Source organism: Chroicocephalus ridibundus, chromosome 1 (genome assembly GCF_963924245.1).
Source record: "Chroicocephalus ridibundus chromosome 1, bChrRid1.1, whole genome shotgun sequence".
Lineage (NCBI taxonomy): Eukaryota > Metazoa > Chordata > Aves > Charadriiformes > Laridae > Chroicocephalus > Chroicocephalus ridibundus.
Window position 1 is genome coordinate 192,921,301 of NC_086284.1, and position 21,609 is coordinate 192,942,909.

Sequence of the window (21,609 nt, forward strand, 5' to 3'; positions counted from 1 at the left end):
TAAATGGCATAAGGCTAAGGTCACTATTTTTCTGTTAATCTTATAAATCTTTCACAATGGTGTGATTTCCTAACAGAAAACTGACAGCTGCAAACCCACCCCCCCCCCCAAAAAAAAAATAGGACAAAATATAGCTCATGCAAGATGGCTCAGGTTAGTGTTGCAATGGCACTATACATTTATGTTTATAAACATATACAGTGCCATTGAAACCCTAATCTGAACCATTTTGAACACAGTGATGAATCCTTATAGCTTTTACACCAACACATGGCCCTGAGCTTACAAAGGACCTTGATAACAGAGCATGCCGAAATGTCAGTTGTCCCACCATGCCTCTTTAAAAGTAAATCCCAGCGGTTAATACGCACAGCAGACGTGCATGGGTCAGTCTCCTCCCGGGAAAAATACAGCGCAGTTGAAGTGCAGAACTGTTAAATATTTGCATAGTTGTGACATGAACCGGTTGAGAAAATCTCTTTTTCTTCATCCCAAGGATGTCCAAGTTTCCACAATTGTTTCTGGGGCAGCGATGACTTTGTGTAAACTATTGTCAGTGCCGGGGGGGGGGGGGGGGTGGGACACGACACGAACGGACGACGACACACATGGAGCCCTACAAACGCCTCGCTCGCTCTGGACGTGAAACACAACTAAAGTTTTCCATCTCCTCATTGCTTCCTCCCCCCCTCCCCGCCAACTCTCCTTCGCCCCCCCCCCCCCCCCCGCCCCGGGCGGCTCGGCCGCACGCAGGCACCGTCGCCCCCCGCAGCCCAGCGGCGGGGACCCGGTGCCGGGGGTGGCGGGGCGGGCGGGGCAGGGAGGGCAGCGCGGAGGGGACCCTGTCCCTGTCGTGTCCCCTGTCCCCCCGCGGCTTGGCCCAAGCATCCGGGACCGGGTCCGCCCGCTTCCAGGTTGCCGGGGCAGGGCTGCTTTCTCCTCCCACCCCCGGCGGCTCCCAGGGATATGCCGGGCCCTACCGCGGCTTGTCACCCACCCCAGCCGAAGGCAGGGAGCAGCCCCTGGCCGGCCGCCAGCCCTCTCCCTGGCAGCCACCTTCCCCCGGCCGCCGGCTCCGCACCGCGGGATCCTCCTGCCTCCGCTCCTACAAAGTTGTAGCGCAGAGACAGGCGCGGCAGAGCCGCCAGCCAACCCGCGGCAGCATGTCCGGTACCAAATACGTAGACTCGGAGGTAGGACCGCCGTGGGGACGGAGTCGGGGGGTTGCGAGCTGCTCCGCCGGCTGCCCCGCCGCCCTCCCGCCCTCCCCGCCGCGTACCTGCAGCGGCTCGGCCCCCCGCTCCGCGTTCCCCGGCCCCGCGGAGGAGCGGGGGCAGCCCGGCGGGGGAGGGCGGACAACCGGGCACCTGCGGGCAAGGGACAGCGGGGCAGGGGGGACCGGGGGGCTCGTCCCCTGCGGCAGGACCGGGGCCGCGGCGAGGGCGGTATATGGAGGGCGCCGGCGTGGAGGGGGCACGGAGGCGGCCGTGCGGGAAGGGCAGCATAGCGGTATAGTGAGGGCGGTGTGGTGAGGGCACTACGATGAGGGCGCCGGCGTGGAGGGGGCACGGTGGGGGCCCCGTGCTCCGGTCGGCGCGGCCAGGGCGGTGTGGGGAGGACGGTACGGGGGTGGTAGAGTGGAGAGGGCAGTATGGGGATGGTAGCGTGGGGATGGTGGCGTGGGGAGGGCAGTATGGGGACGGCAGAGTGGAGAGGGCAGCACAGGGATGGTAGCGAGGGGATGGTAGCCTGGGGAGGGCAATACAAGGATGGTAGCCTGGGGAGGGCAGTACAAGGATGGTAGCCTGGGGAGGGCAGTACGGGGGTGGTAGCCTGGGGAGGGCAGTACAAGGATGGTAGCCTGGGGAGGGCAGTACGGGGAGGGCGCTGGCGCTGCCCGCGCCCTCCCCGCGTAGGGGCGGCCGCGCTCCGCCCTGGGGCAACGCGGCGGGGAGCGGAGCGGGGCGGTGCGGGGTCGGGGACGCCTGGCGGCGGGATCGGGGTCGGGATCGGGAGCCAGCGCCGTGCCCGGTACCGCGGGGGTGTGGTGTGCGTCCCGCGGCCGCGGTTAAATAGCCGGGGCGAGAGCCGCCCCGCAGCCAGGCTCCCGCCGCTCCGCGCTCCCCGCGGGACCCGCCGCCTCCCCCCAACCCGCCCCCCCCGCCCTGCCCTACCCGGCCCGGCCCGGCCCTCCGCGGCTCGGCTCCCCCCTCCCGCCCGCTCTCCCTCTCCCTCCTCTCCGCAGGGCTTTCTCTACACGGCGCCCATCAGGGAGCAGGGCAACATCTACAAGCCCAACAACAAGATGATGGCAGACGAGCTGAGCGAAAAGGCGGTGCACGACGTGCACACCAAAGAGATCGACCTGGTCAACCGGGACCCCAAGCACCTCAACGACGACGTGGTCAAGGTGAGGGGACGGCGGGACGGACCGAGGCGGGACGGGGCGAGGCAGAGTACGCGGGGCGCTGGCAGGGCGACAGCAGCCCGCAGCCGCTCCCCTCCACCTGCTGCAAGAGGGAAGGGACCGTGGCGGGGGGAGAGATATGTTCCTAATTTATTTATCTTTTCTTTTTTAAAAGAAAAGGGAGAGGGTGCAGGGGAGAGGGCCAGGGCAGCCCGCTGGAGCTCCGTGCTGCACCCTGGATGGGGGCTGCATCCCGCGGCAGGGCTGTCCCTGCGTTCCCCGGGCACTGCGGGGCTGCCCCCCGCCGGGACGGGCGCCGGCGACAGCCCTGCGGGGCAGGGGCCGCCCCGGAGCCGGGGCTCCTGCAGCTGTCTGCCGGCGGGTCAGTCCCTGCAGCCGGGGCATCCCGCCCGGGAGCCGGGGGAAAAAAAAGTTGCGTGACCGTTTGTAACACCGGCTGAGGGATTTTCCTTCCCTCGGGCACGTATAGAGGCAGGGCAGGGAGGCGGCACCAAACCAGCGCAGGCTGGGCTGGGCATGGCCTGTGGGACAGGTCACCCTGCCTAAGCCAAGTGGGTGCAAAATCAGGGATCCTGGTGGTCCTTTGGGTCGGTTTCCTTGTTTCGTTTTGTTTCCCTGAGTGTTTTTCTTTCCCTGAAGAAGTGATAAATGGAAATAAGCTAAGCAAAATCTAGCTGTGCCCTTGGCTAGATTTTTTTGTTTGTTTATTCAGGTTTTTGATTCAGAGTTTGACTGTTGTGACAAATCGGGGTCGATGGAGATTTTTGCTTGAAGGCACTTTGGTCAGAAAAACTCATAGAGATCATCTTAGCAGACAGACTTTATACTTTGCATGTGAAAATTGAGGATGGTGTCATCTGGGCTTGTCAGAACCCGGGAAAAACAGGAGTTGCCCAGCCATAGTGGGTGACTAAGCCACTAACTGGCTGATTTAGTGTCCAGCAGAGTCAGAGTGTGCGCAGCTCACCATGTTTGTTGGTCAGGAAGACCCTTTATTGAAGAAGAGAAATATCACATTGTTTCCAGACAATCAAAAGGTTGGACTCTGGTTCCTGAATGTATGTCAGTAAAATGATTCATTATATGTGCTGGTAATATAGCAATGGCCCAAGTAACCTTAAATTCCACTGACTTCAACACAATTTTGTGATGAATGTGATTTGAAGGTGATGAATATGACCAGCCATTGTGCTGGTTCAATGCTAAGGATTTTCTCTCAGAGCAGGCTGTATCTTTAAAGAGCCATTATCAGCTTTGCAATCTAGAAAGAAAAGGCACAAAGTTTTTATTTGTTTAGAAAAAAAACCATCTGTGTACCTAATGGCACAAAACTTCCATTAAAGTGGTTGATTTTCAAAGGGAAGGGAGCAATTCTTTTTTCTTCTACCCATGGAGGAGCAGCTGAGTAGACAGGGAATGCAGGAGCTGAAGAATGAGGCTGCATCACGGCTTATTGCGTACATCAACAGAAGAAGTCCCCAAAGCAACCAAACCTTCTGAGGGTGAGTCATAGCCCCCAAGCAAGTCAGAATCCGGGTGTCCACAAACTTAACTAGGGAAAGAAAGATCCTGCTGGGGAAAGAGGGAGACCACTGACGGAAAAAACTCCTAACGGACTTGAAAGAAACTGAAGCGTACAAAGCCCATCCTGCCTTCTCCGCCTCCCACAGGGGCAATGATTAAGAAAGTTTGTTACATCCAATCATCTAAAGGAAAGTTGAAAAATAAGAATTATAGGAATGGAAAAAACCAAGCTTTTCAGTTTGTCCTTTTGAAATAATTGTGGACCAACACATTCATTGAAAACCAGCAAACAGCCAGAATACCGGTACTGCCTCTATATCAGCAAGTGAGCTCCTGGTAGTGCACGTAGTCGCATCAAGACACGGGAATGTGTCAAAATGAATTCGGTGTTAACCAGACAGGATCCGTTTTGCCTCATAAAACCAGCAGCATTTGTGAAAAATGTGGGCATCATAAAGCAACATTTTTCAGTCTTTTTACAAGGATAAATAAGAGTTACTTTGATTTTGATAAGTATTTCAAGGATAGGTCCAACCCGAAAAGTAGAGATAGGAATTTTGCCACAATTTGAGTTTATTTGGGCACTGCTTTCAGGTTCAGCCTGTTAGACGTAGCAATAAAGTTCAGGACCCCTCCCCCCAGTACGTAGGGGACAGGCTTGGTGTTTGGGGTGAAGATACACAGATTCAGCTCCTGCCTTAACCATCAGTCTGCGGTCCCCTTCTGTCATGCATCTGCCTTTCTTACTTCAGCTGTAAAACATCCAGGCAGAGTAAAAAATCCCAGTCTCAGTCAGGTACTGAGAATCAGAATAAAAAAAAAGGTTCAGGAGTGTTGTAATGCCAGAAGTGTGGTTCAGGCTTAGCTCAGTTTTGTTTAGAGCCGTTGCATTTTTCTAGATTCAGAACCTTCTGCTTTTTACCCAGCATTTAATGCATTTCTTGCCACTTGACTATGAGGCACAATAGCATGGAAACTGGGGACAAATCAGTCAGCCATGAAACAGAAATGATTAGACAGAGAACGAGGAATCTGCTCTGTAAGCAGCTCTCTAAAAGGCCTCAGTGTTGTCTGCATCCAAATACTTCCCATAGCACATTTTAAAAATAACCCTTGCTTGTGAGAAGCAGGAGACACGTTCCCTTGATGTGCAACATGCAGCATCTGCACAGCTTCCCCTGCAGCAGATACATGGCGCGGGCAGCAACCGGGGAGAGACCCCGTCGAGATCCTTTAATAAAAGCTAGACACACGGGGCAGCTTTATACCAAAGGTATTGGTGACCTCAGCTTACTTACGGTTTCTCTTCAAATTATCTACCAAGTAGAAGCTAAGTGCTGGGAGGTTTCCAGAAAAGTGGGGCGAATGATTGGATTTCTGTCCAAAGAGGGATGGAAAACGAGGCCTTACCCAACCTGAGGTCTGCAGACAACGGAGTTGGCAGCTCTGTGCTGGAGGAAGCACGATCTAGTAAAATCACCAGAATTTCCTTCCTGTTCCAATTCCTTCAGCGGGGAGCAGAAAGGAAGGAGTTTCTTCCTCACACGACTGCCCTCGTGCGTCACCTTGACGGGGGCAGAACGTGCAACGGTGGTCCCATGCCTTCACGCACTGGCTTTTGAAGTTGGCTGGTCATGCAGGAGGCAAGGAGGGAATCTAGCGAGGGAGAAGCAGCCTCTGTGGGCCCGAGAGCTCTCCGGGAGTCAATCTGGTGATTATTTTGCGGCTATTTTGCCGCACAGCTGTATCTATTTAATACGTCTTTCACTGAATGATTCTGCTCCTGGACTTGTGTCACACAGGTTTTATTTATGTGTGATGAGATGCAACAAACAGGATAGAAAGCTCATCGGGTGTTTTTTTTTTTTCTCTCATTCATTCCCTGATGATGGAGGATTCACATGAAGGTGCCTGAAGTTCAGCCTTTGCTCTTCCTGTTTCCCAGCACACTATTTGTGTTTTCCGGAGCATGGCTAAATTACAGCCTTTCAGCTCTTTCGAGTTCAGAGTTTCTCAAAGTATCTGTGGTCGAGTCTGCACAAAGTTTACTGAATTTAGAAAAAGAAGCAGAGGAGGGAAACAGTGTTCCTGCAGCTTGCGCTTCTCAGTACTTCCTTGCTCCTTGCTCAGGATGGGGATGGACCTTGCAGCCAGCCCTGCAAAGTCTATTCCTTTGGGAGTACTGAGGACCAAAGGTGCAGTCACATCTGCAGCCAGATTATAGCTTTTTCCTACAGTGGTGTGCCAGGAAGAAAGGCCCGTGCCTGGTTTACCATCCAGAACATAATTATTATTTTGTTTTAAACAAGTGGTGTCTATCTGCTGTTTGTTGTGTAAGAGTCCTTTTCTTTCTGGAAAAAAAAATTCCAGTACTTGGCTACAGATGTAAGGATGCAGGGCTTTTGTACCAAGTTTTAAACAGTTACGTATTCATGCCTTCCACTTAAAGCTAATGCAGTTAAGGGCAATTCAGCTCGCTGCAAGGAAAAGTCTGGAATTTTTAGTCAGATGTTGACAAATACCATAACACCCTTATGTGGGCATGAGGGAGGAAAGTATTGCTCAGCCATTTTAAAGCCATTTACAATTTCTACGGCTTTCTAATAAAAAAAGAGCTTTTTTTAAAAAGCAGTTTGCCATTTTATTTAATCCTTCACAGTTACGGTCCCTCCCTGTTGCGCTGAGCATGGTATAAGATGCAGAGATGACTAGGCAGAGCATCTTCCATCTCCATACCTGAGAACCTCCTGGAAGGAAAGCAGGCATCGTCCCCTGCTCTTTTCAGGTGGGAGGGCTAAGGCATTGAGGGCTGTCACTCTGATGTGACAGCAGGCGTCAACCTGGAAGGAACAGAGTTCTGCTCTTCAACATGGTAAAGCGAGAGAAAAGCAGAGCTCAGTCAGGTGCTTTTTCTGAAACAAGGAATTAAATTACAGTTAATGCAGATCCCTGTTCTTTGTTTTCAGATGTTGTTAAAAATCCCATGAAAATCATAGAATCATAGAATCGCCTAGGTTGGAAGGGACCTTTCAGATCATCTAGTCCGACCATCAACTTAACTCTGACAAAAACCATCACTAAGCCATATCTCTAAGCACTGTGTCTACCCATCTTTTAAATACCCCCAGGGATGGTGCCTCAGCCCCTTCCCTGGGCAGCCTGTTCCAATGCTTCATAACCCTTTCAGTGTAAAAATTTTTCCTAATATCCAGTCTAAGCCTCCCCTGGCGCAAATATATAGATATAGATACAGATATTGATATAGATATATAAAATATATATAGAGAGATATACATTTAAATACATCAATATAAATGCATGTTTAAATACATCAATATCAATATATCAATATCAATATATCAATATAAATGTGTGTGTGTGTATATTCTAATCCAAGCTTGTCATCTGGGCTCTTGCTATTGGCAGTGATGGAAGTCAGATGTGTCTGGAGGCAGATTCACATCACAGAGTTTAGGCATAACGATATAGCTTAGACAAGGCACTGTACTTTTACACTTCTGCTTTTAAATGAAATGCTTCTGAAACTTTGTGTCATATTAATGTGGGGTTTAGATGTAAAATGCAAGAATGTTCAAATGTTTGACTTCGGCTATCCACGTGTTACAATTCTGTTCTAAATATTTCTTCCAAAGCTAGTCTAGGAGTGAGAGATTAAGAACTCGAGTTATTATGAATGCCAGTTTATATGAGGACTGAGCGAGGTCTTAGAGTTCTGAAAAACAGTTTTCTTGCATATTAATTAGGAGTTTCCAGACATGGAATTTCTGAATGTCCATAAGATTACAGATAGTAATGGCATTTGTCCTAATGAAAGCTTCTTGCTCAAAAAAATGTGTTTGCATTTAAGCTCATAGTATTATTAAAGCCTTATGCACTGCCTTCTTGCTTAGCACGACGAACATGACTCATAACTCCATAGGAAAATCTTCATTTGATGGCCATGGGGACAGAGCCAACGATTCAGCATGGATGTTCCTTTTTGTTAGAAATTGTTGGACGCTATCTGCTCTGGCAGGGGGGTTGGACTAGATGATCTCCAGAGGTCCCTTCCAACCCTACCATTCTGTGATTCTGTGATCTCAGATTCAGAGGAGACAAATACTTTTAGTTTCTGATAAATTCAACAGAATTCAGATTATACGTTGGAAAACTATAAGAAAAAATTAAATTAATTTTAGAATTTTTAGCCCACTATATGGACAGAAATACAGCCTTCTGTTGCAGAGAGTATGGATGTCTAAAACAAAAACAAATAATATTAAAATCCAAAAATCTCCAGAGGGAAGAGGGAAAATGTGTATGATAGAGTGGTCTGCCCATGAGGTCCCCAGTGAGAATTTGATCTTTGCTGTATTTTAGGCAACAGAGAGAAGAAAATACAAATGAACTTGGATGATTCCATAAAACTTATGATCTCTGGAAAACTGAAGAGAGATATAGTTCTAAACTAAAATAAGTTTGCATTTCCCACAGCTCTCAAATACCCTTGTAATAAACAGACAGCGGGATGAAATCTACATCGGCAATTGATTTTTTTGAGCTTTTTGATCCAGAACTACCATCTCTCTTTTCTTTTCTAGACAAGCGACAGTAATAAATACCATCTCGGACTAAAAAGGATTTGTTATTTTGAAGATGAAAGAGAAGTTAATGCCATTTAATTTCATTTGATTTACTGGGGATGCCGGTTCAACTCCGTTAGTCCCTTTATATTTTTCTGGCAGATTTCTTATGAAAATGTCTTTTGATAGTTTCAAAACAAACTTTGAATTTTATGCAATATCATTCTTGTCAGAAATTATGTCATGAGATTAGCATTGAAAAGGACAAATAGTTTCAGTGCCACTATCCCCACTCTAATGAACACATTAATTGATAAAACTTGCACCTGATTTTATTCAACATAATCAAGGAGCTGTGCTGTAGTTGTTAGTGGGGCTGTACAAGGATGAGGTTTGTTCGTCGTCTTCTATTTATTTGGTCCATGTGCTTTATTTTGAAATAAATGGCAACTGATAAATTCAGCTATGTGGATAGGAAGTGAGAAGATGCTCTCACAGCTGAAGGTGAAAGCATCACGTTCCCTCTCCAAACTCCCGCTGTGCTGAATTTGTACTCCGAGTTCCAAAAAAGCCTAAGGGAGTCTCATAGACGGATTGCAACACTTCCTCTGTCAGCTTTGAAATCTCTTCTCAGAATTCAAACAAATGCTACAAAGAAAAAAAATCAGTTTTCCCTCAAGATGAGGTTAATACCTCCTGTAGACCTCAGCCATATAGTCTCCTGTTGGTTTTGAAGTCCATGTTCATATATCTCTGTTCTAGTGTAGTTCATGACAAGACCAGAACTGTAGACTAATGATATCTTGATTTTTATGAAATAGTAAAGAAGTAATTACCTCATATTTAAGGATCAGTATCTTAAGATCCTCCATAAGAAAGAAACCTTCTAACAGGAGAAATGAAGAGGCAATTTTTTTTTAAAGAAAAAGGCAGCAGGGCATCGCTGCACACTCACAGTCAGCAGTAAGCGTATTCAGGCAGAAATGAGGGAAGAGGTGAGAACAAGTTATACAGATTTGCTAAAAAGAATTGCGGCAGTTAACAGGAATGTGTCTGTGGGTAGTATGCGTAGTTAAGGGTCTCCTCTCCTTAGCCTGCTTTTACAAATGAGAAAGAGAAAAAAGTGGTTTCCAGATCTAAAGCACCCTCCAAAGGTGCTTGTCTCTCTCCATGCACTAGTAAAGAGTCTAAGGTCACCATATTTCCATTTCCCATTAGTGCCTAAATTTAGCAGGGATGAAGCTAGAGCAAGTTCTGAAAAGTTATACTTAATAGCAGTTTATTATCTTAGTAGCAGGTCTACAAACCTGCATTGAGGGTAATATAATGTAATATCATATCATATCATATCATATCATATCATATCATATCATATCATATCATATCATATCATATCATATCATATATCATATCATATATAGAAATATATTATATTTATATGTATAAAATAAAATATAATATGAAAGTATAATATAGAATCTGTTTACAGAATATCTTTACTTTTATTAATGTTTCTGGATTTTGGTTAACTCCAGACCCCACTGGAATCAATAAAAGAATTCCCATTATCTTTAGTGCAGTCAAAACTTTCCCCCCAGCGTTCTTGGTGATTAATATGCCTCTTTAAACATACAGATGGACAGACATGTGGATGTACATACACACAGACGTATCAGAGTTCTTTGCTAAAATAGCTGTATCAAACACGGAACTGTGGGACATGAAATAAATACTAAAATGAAGAAAGCTTCTTTAGAGTTTCTCTTGGGGAAAACAGCAATAACCTCCCAGACACACCGTTTCCAGGGAGGAAAAGAGCCCTTTTATTTTCTGCCTGCCTACTCTGACAACGGCAACGTATTTTCCAAGGAACTGGCTGACATGACATGCCCACCTGCACAGGAAGTTCCGCTGCGTTTCAGAGGAGTGCAGATGTCTCCTTGAAGCTGCTCGGCTTTCCTTCTGCTGGATTTATCCCGAGACAGGACGGGCAAGTGCTTCAGGAAGAGCTCTCTGGAGGAACGGCTGGTTGTTACAGCGCTGACCCGTTGGCATCAGTCACGTTTTTCGCACGAGCACTTCCGCAGATTTCGATGAGCCTGCCCATCTGATAAAACAAAGCCCATCACCAGGGCTTTTCTGGTCTGTCATCAGCAGTTCAGCATGGGCAGGCAGCAGGACGTTGTTCTCTCAGTAATTAGAAGCGAATTATTTTTTTGGCTATTTTCATTGATTTTTACTTTCTGAAAAGGTAACCTGCAATCACAGCCTTTTTCTAAGTCATGGCATTGTTTAAAATCGATCACCACCCAGTTGAATATTTGTTATGTGCGCAGTAGGGGTCACTCCTGACCAGACTGGTTTTATTCTCTGGCTAGAAGAGTGTAGTCCTTCAAATCTACTTTCCGACATGAATATCCTTGTTTGTTAAAGCATTGTTTGCTTTTCTGGCATACTCTGTAGTACACAGGAAAGATTCACTATTTCCATTAAGAGGTGTGCCAGCAGAACACTCTTTTCGTGCCATATTATGGAAAGCAGGCACCGGGCGACAGGGAATGTAAGGCAAAGTCATTGGCCAGTTTGAACCAGTAGTTGGGGTGGAACAGTTCTGCTTGCTTCTGTACGGTTTCTTTTGCCTAGCAATTACTTGTTTGTCATTTTTCTGCATTTAACCAGCCTTACACAAAAACTACGGTCCTGGCCATCTGCACTCGAGGCATCTCTGGTTTTGTGCAAAGGAATGAGCGTTGTGCCCATCGATCTGGCCAGTCCCTAAAACAGTGGCGAGCTCTAAGGCAGAATTCAAGGCTGACAGGCAGAGCCTAATCTTGCTGCACCCCAGGAGGGGCTCATGGGGTTCCCTTGTTAGATCCTTGCCACCATACCAAGAGTCAAGGTGATTTCTTGTCTTGTGATGGAACTTATCCCGTCTCTGAACGCTGCTGGATGTGTTTTATAGCCACCCAGTGCTATAGCCTGAGGCTTATATAAATACTCTGGAATAGAATGACTTTTGGCTTTATAATACACCTGACAGCACCTAATGTTTGCTGTTGAAGACAAGGATTAGCAAGGAATCACAGAATCATAGAATGGTTTGGGTTGGAAGGGACCTTAAAGATCAACTACTTCCACCCCCCTGCCATGGGCAGGGACACCTCCCACTAGACCAGGCTGCTCAAAGCCCCATCCAGGCTGGCCTTGAACACTTCCAGGGATGGGGCACCCACAGCTTCTCTGGGCAACCCGTTCCAGTGTCTCACCACCCTCACAGTAAAGAGTTTCTTCCTAATATCTAATCTAAATCTCCTCTCTTCCAGTTTGAAGCCATTACCCCTCGCCCTATCGCTCCACTCCCTGATAAAGAGTCCCTCCCCATCTCTCCTGTAGGCCCCCTTTAAGTACTGGAAGGCTGCTATAAGATCTTCTCAGAGCCTTCTCTTCTCCAGGCTGAACAACCCAAACTCTCTCAGCCTGTCTTCTAAAGGAAATAGAACATCTAGGCATCATGAAGCTGTATGTTTTCAGGAACGAAGTAGCATCTTCTCTACATAACTGCAGGTAAACTCTTAAAAGGTTGAATGACTTTTTAGAGTAGAAACAAGTGAAGACACTGTTCAAGTTCCTGTAACCCCGTGCAACCAAGGCGAGGATGTGCATCCTCAGGGAGAGCATCGGACCCCTTTGCAATACTGACAGCCCCGTGTCCTCCTATTCCTTTTTCAGGTAGCCTTGCAGCTGTGAAGTGCTACCATGTGCAACACCCTACACCTTCAAAATAGTGAAGTCTCCTGGTGTCTGGGCGGTGAGGGAAGGGAGAAGAACAACCTTACCCCTATGAATCCCAGCACATCCCATGCTCTTTCCCTTGGATTCAGTAGAAACAACCTAATAGGCTTTTTCATCATTTTCTGATAAACTGTGGTAGTGGTCAGCAAGACAAGCACCAGCCGATATGGAAATGTGATATTTCAAAGGGTCAAGGAAACATTTAGATGATTAGCTGATGTCACTGGTTTAACAGAATAGTTGTGAGCTTATTGCTTAGGTGTTTTTTGCTTCTGCTGTGATGCCTTTGTTTTCCAAGCACTGTAACTGTCAATTTTTAAGTTTCAAATAGTATGTGGAAGTACAAAAACTAATAACAATCTCATATGCTTATGCATTTTCTAAGTTTTAATAACACACCACAGCCTTCTACAAAGTTCGTAGTGCTGCATCTGTCCTGAACATCACCTCCCAAATGTAACTCATGATCTTTTATACATTTTCTTCTGCTGAGTGTTTCTTTAAAGGACCTTGAATGCATTCAGAAATTTTACAAGTTGCATTTATCACAACAGAGAAAAAGATCACGTCTGCCTTTTTCTATAGGTCTATTCCAGGTCTTTACAGGGACACAATATAACGTGGTGAAGCAGTATTCTACTTACAGTCTTGATGTCAGGGAAAAACCAGTTTAAAAGCAGCACAGGGTAAGCAGTAAAGACAGTTCCCATACTCTGTGTTAAAAATGTAGAGAAAACTAGCTTGTGACTCCTTCTTGTATAAATATATATTCAGACTAGACTATAGCCCTGGTCTGGCAGAGCATGTAAGCGTATTGACATCAGTGGGACGGGTCACGTTTTTCAAGTTGTGTGCGTATTTAAATGGCTTGCTTGGTTCAGGATATTAGTGGTCAATCAAGAGAGATCCAGTAAGGATCTGAGCATCTCTTCACTGGCTGCTAAAGGTATAGATGGCACTCGAAAATGTAGGCATCCTCAGTGCTTGTTGGGGTTCCTCCTCAGTGGAGGAGCGGTGGTGCCTCTCTGTGCGAACTGCACGCTGTGAGCAGAGTAGCAGCACACAGCTACCACACACGAAGGTTTGAATAATTACAGTTACAATCACAGAAATGTGGCATAGGTCAAAGCTCCCATAAAATGCTGATGGCCCTAATAATTTTTCCTGATAGACCCAGCACAGTAAATTTTTCTGTGATGTCATGGATAATGTGTACCTCAAAGAACAAACTTTTGAGGAGAAGCAGAACTGGTAAGTAGGCAACTGGGGGTTGGCGTTTGACACACTTTTCCAGCCTGCCAAGTTTGGATACAGAGGGACTAAAGCGACACAGTCAACAGGTCAACTACTTTCATATATAAAGCTTATATACTTGAGTAAGCTGGGATTTTTTTTTAGAAAAAGCAGTAACTTCACACTGTTAAGCTTTTTTAATTGATAGTTTTTTTCTTTAAACAGACTTGGAAAAAAAGAAGACAAATTCCCCATGCTCTTTCCTTTTCTTGTAAATAAATCTCTCTTAGAATCAAAGCAGGTTCCTTAATTTCCTGATAAAAGTTTAATAAACATATGCAGAGCAAAAGAAGCTGCAGTAATTCTCATAGCAGAATCAGACAAAAGCTTCAAGCAATGTAAAAACTGGCTTTACCAAACTGAATAGTAGGAAACAAAGAATAGCTGAAGTCAGGAAGTGTATTGTAGGCATGGAACAGCAGTTGATAGTGTTTAATAGCTTTGGCTGAAACAGAAGGCTGTAGTGAGTTATTAGCATCCTTTGGAGGGTCAAAACAAATTTCCTTTACTTCTCTCCTTGTCACAAGTGAACGTGCCTGTGTTTTCATGAGCTTGGCAAATGCCTCACCCTGATTTCACAGCACACCCTGACAGCTCTGGAGGAACAAACCGCACACTGAAATGTACCGAACAAGACCTGTGCGTAACCTAAGCGTGCCTTTATGTAGATAAAACAGAGGTCTTCACAGATTTACATGCACACAATGCTTTGTCAAAAGTGGCCTCAAGAACAATACCCTAAAAAAAGGTATCTTGTCCTTGCAAGCCAGTTAGGTTCATTTCCAGAAATTAGAGTATCTTTGTTCCCTAGGATCATATTTCTGGCCCCTTCTCTTTCTCCTCTCAGTCCTATTTTTACTTTATTTAGTTCAGTTGGACTCCCGTTATCAGTCCAGTGACACTCACCGTCACTGAGTGTTGCTGAACTAAAAACCAGAAGACAGTGAGAGACGAGACCGAGGAGTGAGCAATCCCAGTGGGGTAAATGTAACCCACAGCACGGCAAAATGCATCCAGTCACCTATTCCTCCTGCTGCCTGTGGAGGACTGATCCCTGGGAGTTAAAAACAGGATCTTTGATGGGAGTGGTTCAGTGCAGGAAGAATCTGGGTGATATCTCAGTTCCTGCAGCGTAAGGACTTATCTGTACTGCCTGAACAGTGAAACAAATAGAGCGTTTCCCAGCCAGTGGATCTGTACGTGATCTGTTGAGAAGTAGAAGAGCCCAGATTACCTCAAGTCTTTATTTAGGCTGTGCACGGCTGCGGGTGAGTCTGAGTTTGGACAGCACCGCAGAAGTTCGCGTTCGTGTCGTAGCTGGACTCTCTTGACATGTACGTAATTTCATGGCTTTCAGGGAGGTAGCAGCTTCATTTTAACACTGTATTCAGCTGAGTGATTTTAGAGTTTTTCTCACTTTTCACTCTCAAATTCACTTTAGTATCTCCCTTATTCAAAGGGGAACATGGGTCTTGAGGAATAATGAAATAGGAAAGATGATGGTGAGGCATCAGTTGTGGTTCCTACAGCACCATCTCTTCAGGTTGTGTGCATTGGTAGAAGCATTTCTACAGCTGTTAAAATTACTCCAAGAAAGTAACCTCTTGACAATTTTTAGTGGCACAAATACACCGCTATTTTCTTCTCACAGGCAGATTGATTCCTGAGTACTTTTAGGACAACAGTGTATGACTCGAGCTGGGAAATCCTGGCCAAAGATATATCATAAATGTTCTAATATTAGCATCATCTCCTGGAATGAGGACAGGGCTGTCCATCTGGAAATGTTGTATGGCAGGATTCTTCTGTCAGCTCCCCAGGATTAACTCCGTGGACATCTTGGAGCACACAGCAGGCTAAAAACATTAGTTATTGAGAATCATGATTGCAGAAAGTTTACTATTTGATTTGAAAACCAATGAGTTTACTGGCTTCCATTTTTCGGTACAGCATTCACTATAATGAATTATTTTGAAAGGAATCAAATTACAGGCCAGTCTTACTATTTATTTTAAAAGTTCTAGAAACTTCACATTAACCTATGGTCTCTTTTTGCATGCCAAAAGCAGGCTTTGCTGATAAAAATAGGCCCCGCTGAGCTAAATTAAAGATGTAACCATGAAAAGGCTGATGGAGCTCAATGCGAACTTGCTTTCCTGCTGAGATTTAATATTTCCCTTATGGGCCAGTTGAAAAAATACAAGATAGACTCCGCCACAACCAAATTGAATAAAAAGACTCTAGATGCGACCCTCAGTAGTCCTCGATGCACCGAACTGCAGTGTGATGGCTGCGTGAACAAACTGTCTCTGCCAATGGTCACATCAGCTGGTGGGAAGCATGCCATAAGTTGCCAGAAGTTTCAAAATAAGAAGGCTATACTTAACCTATGAGAAAAAAACGTAGTCTTCGTGTAGTAGTGTTTTTTGAAAAGCAGCTTTTTTTTGCTATAATCATCTTGGGGTTTGCCATCATCTGGATATTTATATTATCTGATTTCAAGGCAAACACTGATGATAAGCCAAGAACACCCATTCTCTTTGAAAATGAGCTAGCATGGGATATGGGCTACAACAAAAAGTTTGCTTTCGAATAGCTGCAGAAACAGATACTATAAGTATGCCTGCTTGTGTATTCCAAAAATAAAATATACTTGCTCCATAAACTCAGGCATACATTTTTCTCAGTGTTCAGTTGAATGAGATTGGTTTCAGTGAACAAGATACAGATCTTGACACCATCTGGGGAGGACAGGGATAGCTGTAAGACAATTAGATGCCATCATCAGTAAATATTATTGACTGCTCCAGGTATACATCTACAACCTTTTCTTCTTTCTTTCATGATGCAGTCCTAAAATCCCGTGATTGATACAAAGACATCTGATTGTTTCATTTGGTAAAAAGATCACAATACATCCAGGAAAGTTCCTTGCCCTGTCTTACTAGACTGTAGCTAACTTTTAATTACGTTTCTGTAATTATTTTATGGTCAATATACTTCATAAAGCTAATTTTCGGTCAGTTGTGTGGTCCCCAAACATGAACTTCTATATCTAATAACGCCACAATGAAAATAGATATTGTTGCCTGTGATGCCTTTCCCAGAATTACTTCCACCAGAGCTTCAGTCTCACACCCACTGAAAGTACAGAGCCCAAATAATTTCCAATTTGCTGTCTTCACTCAGCAGTGACTGTAGTGTACTTTCTGTGTCGTCTTTAGACACTGATTTCAAGGAAACTGTTTTCTGAGATTTGTACCAAAAATTCACGCGCACAACCTACAGAAGCAGAGGTTATTGCATACCTGTAGAACTATTGCAGAGGAGAACTGTGATTCAGACTCTCTTCATTTTCGTTTTTTGTAGCTGTTATTTAAAATTACACTGTCTGGTTTCAGCTTTTGGCTCTGCAGGCCTTTACGGGCAAGTGCACAGTGCTGAGGTGTGTTCCGTATCACCAGCAATACGTTGAATCAAGCCAGCTTGACATTAGGCATTCAAAATATTTGATATCACAGCTGATTCAGAAATTTCCTCCCGAAGACTTTCAGTCTGTTCAAGTAAATTGTGCCTGAGCTGTGCACTTCTGCTTTGGAATTATCTTTTTTGTTTAAGAAACTGCAAAGTCCAGCGGTTTTTTTACAGCATTTTTCCCTTCTGTTTGGAAGTGATTGAAGATTCAACAGGAGAGAGGGAGGAGTTCTTTCCAATTGTTATGTGTATTTTAGATTAAAAGAAGTGATTGTAAGCCTTTTCCTACAGTATAAGCAATACTTATACTGAGTGTATGTGTATATTCAGCATGCTAAGGTACTATTGCCCGAGGTTCTGAGGCTGCTGACCCGTATCATATTTACCCCGTGCTGTAAATCTTCACTTACGTCAGCAGCAGCATCTCACTTTGGGATCCAGTCCCAGGAATGCAATTTCTTTTTTTATTTAAACAGTCATTTAGTTTCTTGCAGAGGAATAGTGTTGTGATGTTCTCTTTCCTGTTGAATGCAGTACCTCTACAATTGGTTGTACTAGCTAAATTAAATATCCCGTATTGTGGGTTATATCAAACGCATGTTCGTGTGACACGGGGCTGAACCATCATCGCAATTCTGTTAATTTTCTAATAGAAATGTTATGACAATTAAGCTTCCTGAATAGCTCGGTATTTCAACAGAGAGCAGTAAAATATGCCTGTTGGAATGCACTGCTTCCTTAGGTAACTTTCTGAACAATTTAGGAATAGCCAAAACTGTGAAATATGTGGAAGAGTATGTTCCTTCTGGCCTTGTCTTTCATGAACAGAGTGTTAGCACGTAAACAGGATAGGATAAAACAAAACGGTTCTAACGTGAAGGCCCTCCATATGTTTAATAAGATGAAAGAGCTCCCTAACCCTTTCAGACTAAGGAGGAGCTCCACCTGATGCAGATCAAAATCCAACATTTTATTTTTCAGTCTAACAAGAACTATCTGTGCCTGTTTCAAAGTATATATTTAAATAGCTAGCCTCACCCTTTATTCACTGTCAAAATTCAGCAATGATTTCAACAAGGAAGGATGGGAAAATGGGGACGAATAAAACCCATTTTATTCATACATGCTTGAGGTATGTAAAAAGTCAGAGTAGCGACTGCATTTATTCTGTTCATAAAGATGTGAAACAGTTACGTTAGGCAATGAAAGCGTGATGATTCTGCTCACCTGGTTTGTGCCTTAAGTAGACTTCAAGGGCACTGCGTATCCTTAGGGCTGTAGGAGATGAGGAAAATATATTCAGTTTTGTCGACATCTCCATCTAGAAGTTAGATGTCTTAATCTTGAGCTTGTTATCAAGGCTCCCTGGTAGTCACTGGAGAAAGATAATTACTGAAGATTCATGGCTTAAATGCTGTGCTAAAATGGGTTGAATCCTGTTGGGACGTCGGAAGTACGTGCTTCGGTGTTTTGTTGCCGGGGACCATTGCTCTCCAGGAAAGGTGTTTCTGGAATCCACCCTTGACGCGAATGTCTGACTGACCTGACTTTGTGTTCTTTGCTGCAGATTGATTTTGAAGATGTGATTGCTGAGCCAGAGGGAACACACAGCTTTGATGGGATTTGGAAGGCCAGTTTTACCACCTTCACTGTAACGAAATACTGGTTTTATCGTTTACTGTCAGCAATCTTTGGCATTCCTATGGCTCTCATCTGGGGCATCTACTTTGCCATTTTGTCATTCCTGCACATCTGGGCAGTGGTGCCGTGCATAAGGAGCTACCTGATTGAGATCCAGTGCATTAGCCGCGTCTATTCCATCTGCATCCACACGTTCTGCGACCCACTCTTTGAGGCCATAGGCAAAATGTTCAGCAGCATCCGAGCCACAGTACGGAAAGAGATTTGAGGGACATTTCAAGGAGAGCCATCAGCCTAAGAAGGGGGTGGGGGTTTTGTGTTGTTTGGAGTGTTTTGGTGCCAGTTTCGTGTTTCCAAAAGCAACATACAGCAACTGGTGGTGGATATACTGGCCCAAAACAAAGAATCACTTGCTCAGTTTCTTTTCTACTATTAATTCTTACTGGACTACTTGCTTCTTTTTTTTTTTTTTTCCCCTTCAGTCTGCATTTCAAACTAACCTTAAATGGCTATTCTTCCATGCCAGCTGCGTATCATTTTGCTGGCCATTCAATCCAGAGACTGAAGTGTTGTTGGATGGCTTTTTCTCTCACCCTTCATTCCTTGTGAGATAAATTCACAGTGATACTGAAGAACGACAAAAATGCTTTCCAACGCTATAAAGCCATTCATTTTATTGTGGCCAAAGAGCATGGAGCTATTGCAGCAGAATGATCGTGACCAGCTGGCAGGTTTTAGCAGAATGTTCTTTTTCAATTGGATTGTCACTTGACTGCAGCTATTTACAGTCATGGTCAGATATGGTGCACTACGAATAAATTAGTTCAAGTAAACAAATTACTAAACTAATACACGTCCCAAAAATCTAACACTTTATCAGGTTGGAGACATTGACACGGGAAAGCTTTTCATGTGCATAAAAAGCTTCAGTCGGTGCTTTTCTGTCTCATTCTCTCTTGGAAGTTTGCATCCAGTCATTGCTCAGCCTTTGCTAGGATTGCAGAAGCAGGCTGCAGCTGAGGACTAAAACTGGTCATTATGGAAATGTTTTCCCGACTGTGACTTACGACACATCCCTTAGCGAGCATTTAGGTGCTTCTCTCGTAGGCTTCTTTTTTTTTTTTGTAATTTTTTGCAAAGTATTCATATAAATACATATCGCAGGTATGCCAGAGATAGCCCTGGGTTACAAGAAAAATGAAGGTGTGCCAAACACAAGCCACATGAGGCCAAGGAGGAGCTGCCCCTGAGAGGAGAAACTTTTCTGTCCACTTCCAAAGCTTCCCTGCCCACGCCACTAGCGCGCAGATTATTTTCAGGAGAATTGACGCTTTGCTGAGTCTAAACCAACCCGTCGCGAGGGGTGGGTTTAGAAACTTCACGTTTGTGGGTTGGTTTGTGCATTTTTTTAGCTGAGCTGCCACATCGGGAAGTCTTAAACGGAGGGTGTTGTGTGAAACTGCCGTGTTGCGAAGTGCGAGGCCCGGAAAGCGAGGCCTTTGCCACACGTTCTGATGCTGTGACCTGCAGGAGCTTTTTTTGCCCTCGTGATAGTACTGTGTTCAGAGGTGCTCTCTGCATCCTCGTACGGTTTGCGTGAAGCATTTGTAAAAAATAGTTGTGAGGCTAATCAGCTTTATGGTAAACTGAGCTGGGGCCTGAGCCTGCTCCGGTTGGGATCTCCAGCAAACCAGTTCTTGACCTCGGAGAGTGCAAGATTTGGCCCTTGGGATGAGCTTGGAGCTGTCTGGTACACCTACGGCTTTTTTATTTAGCGCTGATATTTCACATATGGCTTTACTTAACACGGGAGTGCCTTCGGTTCAGTTTCTGCCAAAGCATTGAAAACTTTAGGAAATGCTGCATTTTTTAAGGGGAGGGGAGGGAGGAGAGGGGAAAGGGTGCACAAAAAAGTTACAAAGCTATTAACTACTATTGTTTGCATTTAAAACAGACACTGGTATGGATATAGTTTTATGTTTTTCTATGTACATAATGGAGAGTGTACTATTATAGATTTTTTCAGTATTAAAAACAAGCGAGATTGTAAACAAGAAATATTTTATCTTTTTATGAGGAAAATCACTCTGAAGAAAACCTTGATTTACCATATAAATTGTATATCCTGAAAGATGTCTGTTCACTTAGAGTTATTAGTCCCTAATCCAAATACATTGCTGATCCGAGACATTTACATTGTTGTTATATGCTTACAGATATAACTGACACTTTTTTTAATTCTGCATGTACATTAAAGACTACAATAAAACGATGTTTAATGGTAGCTCCTGTCTGACTTCTTTTTCCTTGTACGTCATGTGAACAAACCTCATGTTTAAACTGATGGAGGGGAGATTTAGATTGGATATTAGGAAGAAATTCTTTACTGTGCAGATAGTGAGACACTGGCACAGGTTGCCCAGGGAAGCTGTGGATGCCCCATCCCTGGAAATGTTCAAGGCCAGGCTGGATGGGGCTTTGAGCAGCCTGGTCTAGTGGGAGGTGTCCCTGCCCATGGCAGGGGGGTTGGATCAGGATGATCTTTAAGGTCCCTTCCAACCCAAACCATTCTATGATTCTATGAAGAAAAGTCCATTATTTCTCGATAAAGAAACAGAAAGCGATGTCATTTGTTTCTCAACAAAGAAAGCACAAAACAGTCTTAATGTGTGGTTCAGGATCTGACTCAGGAAGGTTCTTCCCAACAAAAAATGACATTTTTCTCCCAAGTAAATATTTCTGCTGCTAAATAAGTAGGCAGTGGAACTAGTGAATACAGCATTGAATAGGGAGCCTAAGCTTGTTTATATGCTAAATGATGGCAAATTCCATTGCTTTCTTGTTCCCCAGTTTCCCTACATTTCAAATTAGGAT

General features: G+C 44.8%; 1 protein-coding gene across 1 annotated transcript; it reads left to right on the forward strand.

Moving 5' to 3' along the window:
• Positions 1-965: 965 nt before the first annotated feature.
• On the forward strand, positions 966-21,014 carry CAV1 (caveolin 1). The gene is made up of 3 exons (XM_063323229.1): positions 966-1,193; positions 2,246-2,410; positions 18,662-21,014. The coding sequence occupies exons 1-3, from the start codon at positions 1,164-1,166 to the stop codon at positions 19,001-19,003; spliced, it is 537 nt and encodes a 178-aa protein (XP_063179299.1). The 5' UTR covers positions 966-1,163; the 3' UTR covers positions 19,004-21,014.
• The last annotated feature ends 595 nt before the right edge of the window (positions 21,015-21,609 follow it).

Excerpts from the sequence above, each read along its gene's own strand:
- CAV1 (XM_063323229.1), top strand. The coding sequence starts at position 1,164 with ATGTCCGGTACCAAATACGTAGACTCGGAG. Across the intron at positions 1,194-2,245 it reads CCAAATACGTAGACTCGGAG|GGCTTTCTCTACACGGCGCC; the intron begins GTAGGACCGCCG and ends TCCTCTCCGCAG. Across the intron at positions 2,411-18,661 it reads TCAACGACGACGTGGTCAAG|ATTGATTTTGAAGATGTGAT; the intron begins GTGAGGGGACGG and ends TCTTTGCTGCAG.